The sequence below is a fragment of the Alligator mississippiensis genome, chromosome 7 (genome assembly GCF_030867095.1).
Source record: "Alligator mississippiensis isolate rAllMis1 chromosome 7, rAllMis1, whole genome shotgun sequence".
Classification (NCBI taxonomy): domain Eukaryota; kingdom Metazoa; phylum Chordata; order Crocodylia; family Alligatoridae; genus Alligator; species Alligator mississippiensis.
In genome coordinates, this window is record NC_081830.1 from 39,519,408 (window position 1) to 39,533,390 (window position 13,983).

The 13,983-nt window shown below is 47.7% G+C and overlaps 2 protein-coding genes across 6 annotated transcripts in view; one reads left to right on the forward strand and one right to left on the reverse strand.

Moving 5' to 3' along the window:
- The window catches only part of SAP130 (Sin3A associated protein 130), a 32,112-nt gene extending 19,782 nt beyond the window's left edge, over positions 1 to 12,330 (reverse strand). For all 4 annotated transcript variants that reach the window (XM_059730902.1, XM_014599052.3, XM_019486131.2 and 1 more), the window contains exons 1-7: positions 12,220 to 12,330; positions 11,500 to 11,616; positions 9,835 to 10,070; positions 8,476 to 8,634; positions 3,992 to 4,103; positions 2,053 to 2,177; positions 625 to 749 (exon numbers count right to left, since the gene is read on the reverse strand). In XM_059730902.1, the coding sequence (XP_059586885.1) occupies positions 625 to 749; positions 2,053 to 2,177; positions 3,992 to 4,103; positions 8,476 to 8,634; positions 9,835 to 10,070; positions 11,500 to 11,611 (869 nt within the window). In that variant the 5' untranslated portion in view covers positions 11,612 to 11,616; positions 12,220 to 12,330. The remainder of the gene's footprint in view (positions 1 to 624; positions 750 to 2,052; positions 2,178 to 3,991; positions 4,104 to 8,475; positions 8,635 to 9,834; positions 10,071 to 11,499; positions 11,617 to 12,219) is intronic.
- A 303-nt stretch (positions 12,331 to 12,633) lies between these two features.
- The window catches only part of UGGT1 (UDP-glucose glycoprotein glucosyltransferase 1), an 83,769-nt gene continuing 82,419 nt past the window's right edge, over positions 12,634 to 13,983 (forward strand). Inside the window, exon 1 of one of the 2 annotated variants that reach the window (XM_019486130.2) lies at positions 12,634 to 13,245. Coding sequence is in view for 1 of the 2 variants with exons in the window: in XM_019486129.2 (XP_019341674.1) it covers positions 13,027 to 13,054 (28 nt within the window). In the remaining variant the exon portion in view is untranslated. The remainder of the gene's footprint in view (positions 13,246 to 13,983) is intronic. The other variant, XM_019486129.2, reaches the window with a different exon arrangement.

The following is a 13,983-nucleotide window of genomic DNA, read 5'->3' on the forward strand; positions in this document are numbered from 1 at the left end:
TGTTAACACAGTGATAACAATTGTAAAAGTGAGTGCTTTATTATTATCAGTGCACATTTACATATTCCTAACTGGAAGAACACCGCCATTTATGTCAGAGAAACAAGCTACATTTTCCACAAGAGGCATTTAGAATACTTTAATATTCATACAGATATATCGTGTACATACACACACAACTATATGAAAATGGAACTGAATTAGTCACAAGCTTCCAAAGCAAACCAATAAACTCAACAGCATGAGAAACAAGGCAGTCAGTGAACTACTGGTTAGATGTTCTTCACCCAGAATAGAAAATAATGCTTACCATTGAAGTCCTTTACATTTACAGAACACGTTACAGGACTTATCATTCTTGTTTTATAGTGGAGTAAACTACGACAAAAGTTTAGTGACTTGCCTAGTATTACAAAGTAATTTAGCTCTGCCACTGACAACAGAACCTCAGTTACTTGACTCATTCAGTTATGAGATCAAATGGACCATGATGAAAAAAATCTCTTCAACTCCAGCCCATCATCTCCTATTCATAACAGTATCAATTCTGAATACCAGCAACCATATACTGTCTACGAGAAGGTATGACATTTTAGGGCCTGGCAAGGCACTCTTAGAGTTTACCTGAGGGTTGACTCCGTAGCATGTGCTGCTGTTGTAGTAATAACTGGAGACTGAGCTCTTGTGGCCGAGACTGTTGCTACTACAGCAGGAGGGATCGTGCTTGAAGTTGTTACGGGAGGACGAGACTAGTGAGCAGAATGAAAGACATTCATGATGATGACCTGAAAATGAACTTTAAGATAACCTAAAGAATGCACTGCATTCGAAAGCTTGTCTAAACCTGAATATTAGACTGATGTGTGCAAAAGGGGTCTGCACACTTGGCCCAATTAAAGCTATCACCCACAAAAATACCTGCCTCTCCATTCGCAATGAAACAATTTAGAGACAGAAGCTGAGAAATATTTTTCTAAAACCAATTTTTCTGTGTCTCAGCATAAAGTTTTGGAAGTTTAAGACAGGGATAGGCAACCTTTTCCAGCTGTGAGCCAGAATAACCCACCTCAGGTCAAAGGCAGCAGGATGGGTGGGTTCTAGGACCCTGCTGACACTTGTCTCTACAGTGGCATGAGGAGAGCACTGGTAGTCAAAGTCCCCACCACCAAATACCCCTGAAGATCCATATCCATGATTTACATATGGGCCATGTACTATAGGTTGCCAACCCCTGCTCTAAGATGTTCCCCAGTCCTTCTGTCTTCTGTGAGCTCCAAAGAAGCTATGATCAGACTTCCACAGCACAAGCATAAGCAGCAGTCAGTGATCAAAACCAACCAGAGGACCAGTTATGTTAAAATTGTTTCAATGATGTAGTGAACTTTAAGATTGTTAGATAATACCCTTTAACACCAACAATTTCCATTCATGATTACCAAAAATAATCTGCTCCACCAACAGACTTGCAAAGGAGATTTAACTGGAACCCTCCAACATATTTTACCCTGTCCAATGTAAAATGTGGGGATTTTAGATTTGCTTTAACCCTGAGCTTTGAGCCAATCCTAATAATGGAGCTGCACAGGCACCTCCATAACACACATTCTTCTCATACACATGTATCTGGGTTGAAATTTATATGAACAGACATTTCAGAAATATTTTCTGGTCTAGTATTTGGCTCAAGTCAATTTATAAGTAAAGTATAAATTAAAGAGTACACCACCATGCCAGGGTTCTAGGGCTTTAAATATAGCTCTCATATACACCTAGATAAGGATTCCTCCACAAGCCTTAAGCATTTTGGGTACATGTCAAATTTCCCACCCAACAAGTCTAAAGATTACTCTAGAACTTTTTGCATGATGGTTCCAATGCATGCACCATGACACTGGATTATGAGGAACAGAATCAAGAGGAACAGCTGCCCTAGCCCCGCAATCCAGTAAATACCAAATTGCAAACTACATTCTGGATGGATGACCCTTAAAGCCAGGAACAGCTCTGGACGAACAGTACTACTGTCTGCAATACAGCGCAACTGCTACTTGCCTGGATTGGTTGGTGAATGATGTGCTGAACAGCTGGCTGAGCTGTAGCTGCATTTTGCAACTGGGAAGCTGGCCTCAAGACTGTTGTCACCTTAGAGCTGGACATCACTGCAGCAGCTGCCGCACCTGAGCAAAAAAGCAAATTTGCTAGCACGCAATATGTCCAAATGATTCAATGGGGACTACAGCAGAGGGACTGCAGGATTTGCTTCATTTTAAACATTCAATTTTTATTCAAGTGACATTGCTCAGAAGCTTTACAATAAAAAACTTGAGATGCTGGAAGGATTCCAGGCTTTTTTCCCCATTTAAACCATCTGCTTTACTGTCCCATTTCTTATGCATATACTGTTCTTTTATAAATCCCAGCCTTTTCTATTTCAAACAATGGAAATTAAGTGAGTAGGAGTACTCCAAGTAGCCCGAATATTAGACTGGTGTGTACGAAAGAAGTCTGCTGATAATATAAGCCTCCCTGCATTTGCTACAGTGCAGGGGAAAAATGTGAATGAACAATAAATGAAAGATATTTTTAAACTAAACTATCAAAGTACAATCCATGCCTACAGTTCAGCAATTTGCCCAGTTTGCTGTGCCAAACTAATGAGACATCTGTAATGCAAAAAACCTGCTTCTATTGATTCTAGCATTTCAATAGCAATTTTATCCTACAGAAAAAGAATCATCTAACCCTGTTTGCAAGAAGATCACAAACATGATGATTCACCATAAACAATATGAGGTCTTCAAATCATTTGACAGAACAGAAGGATAAAATTTCTCTAGAGTTCACTTAAGAGCAAATATTCCATAGGCAGTGTAAGTTAATGGAACCAAATTTGGAAAAGACATCAGAAATCAGAAGAATAATGAAAATACAAAGGAAAATTTGTGACAAAGTGCGTCTCCATCCCCACTCCACGGCTCAAATGGACACAAACAAATGCTGTTCAAAACCAGACATACAGCTACACATTCTTTCCATCTACTCTGGTGAAGGACAGTTTTGCCCATGGAAACACGCTATGTGCATAAAAATAAGGTTACCAAAAGCAAAGAATGCATCGTGTGTTTTCTGTTCAGAACTTCAGGCCTGTCTGAACGACTATAAAAATAGTCACAATCTTAATGTTAGCCTGGGATTTGTGAAAATGTTAGGTTTTTTTAAAATTGCATAACACTTGTGATCTAAGCGCACACACATTGTTTCTTGTGAGTATAGAGAAAAAGGGGATGTGAATGAAATTTTGATGGATGCTTTTCTAGTCTAGTCTGTTTTTATCAGACTGGAAGTCCAATTCATGAATGGAAACCTACCAGAAGCCAGATAGACTTAAGCCATTCCTCAAAGTGCTCTTGCATTAACTGACCTGGCCTCTCCTTATCAAAGGACTGATATCCCACTTTACAAATCACAACAGATGAAACCAGGGAAGAGACAAGAGATTCCAGAGCTAGTGAGAACACTTAGCTCAAGTCAGAAGTGTGAGGACCTAAAACATAATACAGTAAAATGTATGGTAAGGCATTAGGGTGATATTGTGAAGGATGGGCATAAAAGAAATGGCAAGGCATAGTAAAGCATAGTTGCTAGCTGTGTAGGTATTGCTCTGAATGAGCACCAACACTGTGGGCAACAGGCCTTTTTCAACTAGGAATGGTTTCCCTGAAGTATTTCACTGCTTTGAAACTATTATGCTAGAGCAGAAGAGGTGCTGATGGGTGCCAGCATTGTAAGTACTGTCATGCAGCCCAATCTGAGAGGTTTAAAAAAACCCAGTGCTCAAAATGCTAGCAGCCAACTGAGGCCTTGCCTACAATGCCAGTCTCAATAGCTTAAGTGGTACCCGTGTAAATATTTTAATGGAAAGAAGTATAAACCCAGCCTCTGTGTATCTATGTACTAGACCCATTATTATTGTTGCTAATGGTGACTTTACCTCGGGGCAAGTGAGATGCTCCAATGTGCAGAGGTGGCCCGGGAGCACTGCTTCGGATGATTGACATCTGAACATTTGTTGCCATGATATGGTGCAAGTTACTAGGATGTCCCTGCAAGGTAGAAGACAGGATCACATAAGGAGTGTTGCCAAGGAAAAGGTCACATTAACAGCTTATGGGATGCACAAAAATATCAGAACCAGCATCCAGCCACATCTAAGAGTTTCAATGAGCATGCAGAGGAAGTGTAGAGTATAAATGAGAGAGTTCAAAGATATTTCTGTTTGATGAAGCTGCTGCCTCCTCCTGTTTCCTGTGGAAAACTCATATTTTCATCAACTACTACAGGTCCCTGCCACATGCCAACTGCTGGCATTTCTGCATAGGGTCATCATTTTAGATAGCTTCACGTCACCTCCTCAGCAGAATCAAGGAAAATATGGGAACCAGGCAAGCAGTACGAAGGCCACCCCAAATTGGTATAAATTCCTAGACAGTGCTAACTACCCTAAAGATCTACATCGACGAGGGACATGCTCAGTTGGGATGGGCTTCACCTGTCCCCCAAAGGTAAGCATGTGTTTTCTTCTAGGTTGGCGGATCTCCTCCGGTGGGCTTTAAACTAGGCTCGCTGTGGGGAGGGGAAGATGAGGGCGGGGGAAGCTGTGGACCACCAAACCATGTGGCACCCACAAGGACAGCCCAGCCTGAAGAAAGAGAACATTGGGAACCTGCAAGACGTGGGGCAGCCAGCACTACGGCACAGGTAAGAAATAAGGGGCCCCTTGGGACTTGGAGCGGGGGGGCAGCAAAGGCACCTGTCGCAGGGCTCAAGTGCCTATATACTAATGCTAGGAACATGGGAAACAAGCAGGATGAACTAGCACTCCTGCTTGCACAAAACACCTACGACTTAGTAGGGCTAACGGAAACCTGGTGGGATTCATCCCACGACTGGGCGGTACATATTGAGGGTTATAGATTGTACAGAAAGGACAGGGTGGGGAAAAAAGGGGGAGGGGTTGCGCTCTATGTCAATGAGCAATATACGTCAACCCTCATCAAGACAGAATCCAAGGATGAGGAAGTAGAAGGATTGTGGGTTAGGCTACATGGGGGGTAAGGAGAAAGGGATTTGGTGGTAGGGGTCTGCTACAGACCCCCACACCAAGGGGAAGAAATAGATGCGGGGCTCCTGAGGCAGCTCACGGAGACCATAAAAGCTAAAGAGGCGGTAGTCATGGGGGACCTAAACTACCCGGACATCTGCTGGGAGATGCAGACAGCAAAGTCCCACCGCTCACGCAGGTTTCTAACCTGTGTACAGGACCTCCACCTGACACAGGAGGTACATGGTCCCACTAGGGGGAATGCCATACTGGATCTGGTATTGGCAACGGGGGATGACATGGTAGGGGACCTACAGATCGGTAGCCATCTGGGGGACAGTGATCACCTAATAATAGAATTCACCATAAGACGTCGAGTGGGTAAGGTAACTAGTAGGGTGAAAGTGCTAGACTTTAGGAAAGCTGATTTAAATGAACTCAGGCGATTAGTCAAGGACGCACTGCAGAGTAGGAGTTTTGAAGTGATGGGAGCCTAAGAAGGGTGGCTGTGTCTTAAGGAAACAATCCTTTGGGCACAAAGCGAGACAATCCCTGTGCGAGGTAAAAGAGGGAAAGGGGCCAGGAGGCTTCCCTGGCTGACCGCAGAAATCCAGGGCAGCCTAAGGGCCAAAAGGGGAGCACATAAAAAGTGGAAACAGGGAGAGATCACCAAAGACAAATATACCTCCTCTGCTCGTGCTTGTAGGGGGGCAGTTAGACGGGCCAAAGCTACCATGGAGCTGAGGATGGCATCCCAAGTAAAGGACAACAAGAAATTGTTTTTTAGATATATAGGGAGTAAAAGGAAGGCCCAGGGAGGAATAGGACCCCTGCTAATTGGGCAGAAACAATTGGTGACGGACAGGGGGGACAAGGCTGAACTCCTCAACGAGTTCTTTGCCTCAGTGTTCCTAAGTGAGGGGCACGACAAGTCTCTCACTGGGGCTGTAGAGAGGCAGCAGCAAGGCGCCAGACTACCATGCGTAGACCCTGAGATGGTGCAGAGTCACTTGGAGGAACTGGATGCCTTTAAGTCGGCAGGCCCGGATGAACTCCATCCGAGGGTGCTGAAGGCACTGGCCGACATCACTGCAGAGCCACTGGCGGGAATATCTGAACACTCGTGGTGCACGGGCCAAGTCCCGGAGGACTGGAAAAGGGCCAGTGTGGTCCCCATTTTCAAGAAGGGGAGGAAGGAGGACCCAGGCAACTATAGGCCAGTCAGTCTCACCTCCATCCTTGGCAAAGTCTTTGAAAAAATTATCAAGGCTCACATTTGCGAGAGCCCGGCAGGACAAATTATGCTGAGGGGAAACCAGCACAGGTTCGTGGCAGGCAGATTGTGCCTGACCAATCTAGTCTCTTTTTATGACCAGGTTACGAAACACCTGGACACAGGAGGAGGGGTGGATGTCGTATACTTAGACTTCAGGAAGGCCTTCGATACGGTATCCCACCCCATACTGGTGAACAAGTTAAGAGGCTGTGATGTGGATGACTACACAGTTCGGTGGGTGGCGAACTGGTTGGAGGGTCGCACCCAGAGAGTCGTGGTGGATGGGTCGGCTTCGACCTGGAAGGATGTGGGCAGTGGGGTCCCGCAGGGCTCAGTCCTTGGACCGATACTCTTTAATGTCTTCATCAGCAACTTGAGTGAGGGAGTGAAACGTACTCTGTCCAAGTTTGCAGATGACACAAAACTATGGGGAGAAGTGGACACGCCGGAGGGCAGGGAACAGCTGCAAGCAGACCTGGATAGGTTAGACAAGTGGGCAGAAAACAACAGAATGCAGTTCAACAAGGAGAAATGCAAAGTGGTGCACCTAGGGAGGAAAAATGTCCAGCACACCTACAGCCTAGGGAATGACCTGCTGGGTGGCACGGAATTGGAAAGGGATCTTGGAGTCCTAGAGGACTCCAAGATGAACATGAGTCGTCAGTGTGACGAAGCCATCAGAAAAGCCAATGGCACTTTATCGTGCATCAGCAGATGCATGACGAATAGGTCCAAGGAGGTGATACTTCCCCTCTATCGGGCGCTGGTCAGACCGCAGTTGGAATACTGCGTGCAATTCTGGGCGCCGCAATTCAAGAGGGATGTGCATAACCTGGAGAGGGTCCAGAGAAGGGCCACTCATATGGTTAAGGGCTTGCAGACCAAGCCCTACAAGGAGAGACTAGAGAACCTGGACCTTTTCAGCCTCCGCAAGAGAAGGTTGAGAGGCGACCTTGTGGCCTCATAAGTTCATCACAGGGGCACAGAAAGGAATTGGTGAGGATTTATTCTCCAAGGCGACCCGGGGGTTACAAGAAATAATGGCCACAAGCTAGCAGAGAGCAGATTTAGACTGGACATTAGGAAGAACTTCTTCACAGTTCGAGTGGCCAAGGTCTGAAACGGGCTCCCAAGGGAGGTGGTGCTCTCCCCTACTCTGGGGGTCTTCAAGAGGAGGTTAGATAAGCATCTAGCTGGGGTCATCTAGACCCAGCACTCTTTCCTGCCTATGCAGGGGGTCGGACTCGATGATCTATTGAGGTCCCTTCCGACCCTAACATCTATGAATCTATTTCTGAAAAAAATAAGTCATGTCAATCTATTGCTATTTAATTGCCTAGAACTGTAGTTTTAGGAAAACTAGGCTGAAAAAGGATTAGGCTTCGGTCTTTACACCATGACAAAAACTCAAGCATTCACACCCCAATCATGTCTATACCAAGGGCTTACAGAAATTCTCCCACTGTTGGTCTAGCATAGGCCAACAATGACAAAAGCATGAGGACAGACTTGTTGTCAGAACATGTTGTCTGGACTTGTTCTGATAATACAGCAATAAACAGCCTGCAGTCAATTTGTTCTAGAACCTCCACAGGTGAAGCAGTGATATTGGTAGTTTTTAAGACAAAAGTTCAGTAGACGTAGCTCTAGAATAGAACTTTTGTAGCTCAGGCTCCCAGCAGGTCAGTGTACTACAATCTTATTGGCTCTTTCAAACTATCTGGTTAAAATCAGCAACTTTTTACAGAGTAAATGATAGCATAAACTTTGCAGAAAGGACTATGCTTTGTTCTGGTAAGTCTGAACCTGTTAACTAGATGGAGCAATGCAACTGCAAGAGTCATCTGCTCAGGGTTTTGGTAGACTGAGGCCCTGTTCCGCTTTCCTCACCTCTCTACATGTTTCTAATGCACTGGCAGGACCATCTGCCCCATTGCCAAACTTTCTCCAATGATTCTGGAAGTGATTACAAAAGAGTTCCTCTCACTCCCAAGATTCCTGTGTTGATTTTCTGACAGCAGATGCAGTACATTATCCACAAGCATCTTACTTTGCTGAATGGAAAAAAGGGGTGGGGGGAAGGAAAGAAGAAAGAAACCTGTTGTCCACTGATTGTTGCCACAGGAATAGCTGAGGCCTGTGGGATGCTGCTTTCCATAGTTACAGTAACCTGCCCGGGGACCTTAGTAGGAGCTGACAGTGTAGAGGGTGGAGCAGGAGCAATAGGCCGGCTGGGCATGGTGGGCTTCAGAGGAGGCTGAAAGAAAAATTTGCAAGTTAGCTGTAACTCATGCTTTTTTGCTTTAAATGACAAGTGGCAGTTCGATACAACGAAGCAGAAATCCCCCCAAATCACAATGTAGAAAGGAAGACAGTTTGAGCTGGGGAAAGGTGAAGTAAGAAGGGGCTATTAAAGACCATTCCATTTTTATGAGAGAGGCTGCAAGAACCTTGCTGTGTCTCCTTATGTAGATAGCCCTCTTGTACAGTAGAACCCTGGTTACTACCACAACTTTATAAATCACTGATCAAATTGCCAGAGAACACAAAATCAATTTCTTGGCTCATTTGGTTTCTTTAATGCTTTATTTTTCTCACATACAACATGCAACTTTCCCCCACAAAAATCAGCTGCTGGAAATCTTAGTGCACACTACATCCAAGGAAATATGGTAAATAGTTTCTGCTACTTAAGCTTCAACTGGGCAGAAATGAAAGTAAAGTCTGCACCCAATCCATAGGGAGCAGAAAAGGGAGCTGGCTCAGCTCCCTAGCTGCTGCTGCTACTTGTTGCAATCTTTATTTCTTCATACCGTCTTTCAAAAACAAAGATTTAATTTTAGTTCAAGCCATACTGTAAGCAAGAAAATATAGTAACTTATTTACCATCCCACCTTACCCTTTGGTGTTTCTACACAATTTCTTCTCTCCTGCTCAGATCAATATAAAGCAAAAAGAAGACTGCCTGTGACCTCTCAAGTCAAAGCCTTTCCTCACAAAGATCTCCTTTGTAGGGAGGGTTCGGTCAAGAAGAAAGAACCACCTGGTCTGCTCCATATATATCTTCATTTTACTGTCTTGATTTCAAAATGTTATAGTGCATCATTTTTACTCCCCCTCCTTGCCCCATCCAGGAACAAAAGGGGATTCATAAACTGATTTAGATCATCCTTAACTTAGGAAACAAAATACATGGAAAAGCAACAAATTAATGCTCAGAGATTTTCACCAGTCTTCTACCTGGAGCAGACCCCAGCACCCCACAAGGAGGCATACAGTCAGGAAGAAAGCACAGAAGAATCACACAGACAATACCATTCAGAAGAACTTTCTAGTGGACAAAAAACAAAAAAATACAACTGAAGTTAACTTTGTGCTGATGAGATTGCTAAGAAAGAATTTACTCTCCTGTTATTCCTTCAACTTCCCCCCTCTTAAGTGTGAGCCTCCTCAATACCTTCATAAGTCCTTCCGAAAAGGAAAGGGACACTGCTGGAGTCAGGTGTGCCGGAGGAGCTGTCACTGTAACTGGAGCACCAGGCTGCACGGTATGGTGTGGAGTCAACATTTGAACCTGTGGGTACGGCCGAACCACCACTGGTTCCTGCTTCTCTTCACGAGACTGGAGAGAGCCACCAGAGCCAACATGGTCTCTAGGAGCAACTTCTGGTTCTCGATTAGATTCATCACTTGCTAATAAAAAAAAAAGAAACTCTGAGCAAAGGGGCTACGAAATAAGTGATTCTTACCCACAAGCCTAGAAACAAAGTGCTAAAAGCAAAGCAGGGTTGTTTCAAAACTCCTGGACAGGAGAAATTCATTAATCCTTGAATGAATGCAACCCCAACAATTAAAGTCTTCAGAACGTGAGCAACCCTCCGTCTGGGGGGGAGGGCTCTTACAGTCCTCCAAAACACCCTCAAGGCACAATCAGTCTACTTAGATAAACAGCTGATTGTAACCTTCCTTAAAAGTGACCAAATGCATTTTGAACACCGAAGAAACCGTTACAGACCATTGGGCAAGTGCCTAAGGCCCCATGCCACTGATTCAACATTTGACTTTTCGTTAATTTTTTTTTTAACACAAAATTATTAAACAAGTTATCTAAGTTTGGACCGAAGCCGAAGCAATCACAGGTATCAAAGCAAAAGGTTACAACGTTTAACACAATGCTGTGATCTTGAGGGTGATAACACTGACTAAGACTGGGAATCCTCTCTCATTTTCAGCTCATGGTGACAAAAAACAAAAAGCTGAAATGTTATAAATTTTATTCTGTTTATGAGTCAATCAAAACCTACATCCCATAGCTTATACTCACCATAAGTCTCAGTCTCCTACTATTATTAGATTTTTACATGCTCTAAACACACTTATTTCCATTTTACTGCATGGGATCTGACTGACTTCTGATGAAGGCACCAACAGTGTAGCAAAATCAGTTAGGAAGGTCCTGAAATCCCTACTTCCCAGTGAGCTCCGGGGGGGCAGGGAAGGGGAAGTAAATGTTTGTCAGCACAGAGCTCAGAACAGTATCAAGACCCAGAAATGAGTGTAATGGAAAGACTAGAACATTAATGCTTCGAAAAATGGATTAAAAACCATCTGACATATAGTTTGGCTTAGTAAGTAAGAGGTGCTGATATTTAAAAAAACCCTACTTTCTAATAGAACAATCTGTCAATGACTTGATGCCCCCAAAGTGCTTTTCAAGGTGCCAGTGTCCTCTGGGTACCTGGTGGGTTCTCTGGACATAGACACAGTTGATACTAATTAGCGTCAGCCTTGCTCTGGAGTCACTTCAGAGATTTTTCCCTTCCCTGGCGTCCCTCCGCTTCCAGGCTGATTTCTGAAGAGGGCCTTGCAGGCCCCCGCGGCTGCTCCCTCTTCCCCCTGGCCGAGCCTGCTGCACTTAGGGGCACGGACTAGCTGCTTCGGCTTCTTCCAGCAAGCTCCGCCCGTGACCTCGGCTGCACTCTGCACAGGCAGCTCCGGGCGCCGGGACGATCCCCGGGGGCAGGTTCACGAAGGCGGTTGCTTGTGGCTGTGTGAGAGCGGGCGATGCTGTCCCGGCCAGCCCGAGCGGTCCCCCCCGCCCCTGAGCGCTGCCCCGTCTCACCTGAGCCTGCGGGGGCGATGAGGCCGGCGGCGCCACTGGCCGGGATGGGCGGCGGGGGCTGCGCCAGCGCGGCGGGCGAGGCCCCGGCGCGGGGGAACTGCTGCGAGTTCATGGCCCCTGCGAGACACGGCGCGGTTAGAGCAGCCCCGCCCCCGTCCCGGAGCCGCCGCACCAAACGCCAACCCCCCTCCCCCAGCCCGGGCGCAAGCGCCAGCGCTCATTGGCCGAGGAGCTGAGGGCACTCCGAGCCCTGCGCCAATCCGGGGTCGCGGTGGCGCCCGAGCCAATCCGCGGCAGGCGTACGGGAGCGCGCCCCAGCCAATGAACACCCCTGCTTGGCTAGGACCTCATGAGAAGGGCAGCCAATGATGAAAGGGGAAACTGCCGGCCAATCAGCGGCGGCGTTCCGCGCTCGGCTCCCTCCCAGCGGCGCTGCTGTGAGGGACGCGCAGAGCCCGGATGTTCCCCAGAAATAAAGCGCCGCGGCCGCGAGCGGGCGGAGCGCTGGGAGGCGCCAAGGCAGCGCGGGTGGCAGAGCCTATTTGCGCCCGCCCGGCCTCGGTGCACGGGCCATCGCCGACCCACCCACTTCGCCACCCCCAGGCGCCGCCGCCGCCGCCCAGCCCGAGCCCTGGAGCCGCGACCCCCTCCTGCCACCGCCACGGCCCTGCGCCCGCGGCCCTGCGCCCGCCGCCTGGAGCTCCCCTCGCGCCCCGTTACCTGCCAGGCAAGGCGCGGCGGGATCTGTGCGAGCCGCCCTCCGGGCCGTTTCTCCACTTGACACCGATGCTCAGAACCGAGCTGCGCTTCCGCCGCTGCAGCCACCCTCCGCCTGATTGGCTCCGGTGGGCCCCGCCCACAGGGGCACTACGGCACCAGCCCCCTCTCCTCGGGCGGTGATTGGCTGGGGCGACGGCCTCGCGGGGGCTGCTGGGAGGCGTAGTTCTTGTCAGGGGGTCTCGCGGAGGAGGTCTCGCGAGTGAGGGGCAGGAGTAGGGGCCTGGGCTCGTGCTGCGGTTGGCTGAGACGCATGGCGGGAGGAGCCATAGGGCGGTGCCAAGGAGGGGGCGGGGCGTGCGCTGTGCCGCGCTGCTCCCTGCGGGGCTGGCGCCGCCATCTGCAGTGGCTCCGCCTGTTTTCCCTCCCCCGGGTTGCTCGGCGGACGTCGCCGCGCTGTCGGAGGCCTGTGACTTCCCGGCTCGGCCTGGGGAAGCGGCTCCCGGGTCCGCCCCGATGTAGCGCGGTCGCAGCCGGGACCGCTTGGGCCCCAAATCTCTTGTCCGCGAGGCTTTTCGGGTCGAGACGTGCCTGTCCTCGCTGCCAGAGGGTCGTCCCGGGACCACTCCCACTCCCCCCGCAGTTGTCTCGTTTCTCTGCAGTACAGGAGGGAGACCCGGGCCGAGCCCGGGCGCGCGGAAGGGTTGACAGGAATCCAGGAGATCTCTTCCCGGGCTGGGATGAGCTCCTAGGTATTGCAGCACCTCTGGTGGGGCTCGGGGTGATCACGAGAAGTCCGTTTCATCAGTGATGACGGTCACCCGGGCTTTCAGCACAGGTGATTTACTAGTCGGGAGTTATCTAGCGCTTGCCAGGTTGGGAGCCACTCTGATGTGAATTAGCTATTGAATCCAGGCAGGAGCCAGTAGGTGGTGAAGGCAACAGGTTATGCGTTTACCTTTGGTTGGTTGGTTATTTTATTGTCTGTGCCCACTGGCATGGCACTACAACACTTGCAGATCATTTAAGGTAAGTGATGAGTTGTAGTTTCTGCTAAACTCTTCATTTTATTGCTAGGTAGCCCCTCCACACGCCGCAACCCCAAGCAGTTTGTGCTCGTGTTGCATCCTGCTTGGCACTTGGGCATTCCACTCTTTCTAGAAAGTGGGCAACTGTGACTGTGTGCAAGGCACCTTGAAGACCAGAATCTTTCACCGTGATGCAAAGAATAAAAATAGAGAGATGACTCTCTTGGCTGTGTTTACTTGTATGTAATGGCCAAGCTGGCCTAGAGTAAGGGGAGAAATATTGCAAATCATTCCTGGTTACAAACTCAGCTACTCATCTACTGTCCTTGCCATTGGCATTTGGCAGGCTGATGCATTGTAACAATTCTTGCTCTCCTATTTTCTTTGCAGGCTGAGTACCAAGGCTAGGCAGTAGGCTCTAGAGCCACTTGACTCCTTTTTTTTTTTTTTTTTTTTTTTCAGATTGAATTTGCAATGCAGGGTATTTTAAAGTAAATGCTGTCAGTCTGGACTGAGCCCAAACAGTAGAAGATGAGCATACAAAGGAAATCTAAGCCTCCTACCAGACTTATCTTACCCTAACATACTTAAGTGGGATTTCTTCAAAGCCCACAAATGGCATGTTTCTGAGAGGAAGTCCTAAATACTATTGATGATTGCAATTTAAAAAAAATTTTTTTTTTTTTTTTTTGAGCAGTGTTTGGTAGAAGGAAGCTATTTATGATGGTTTTCACTCTAC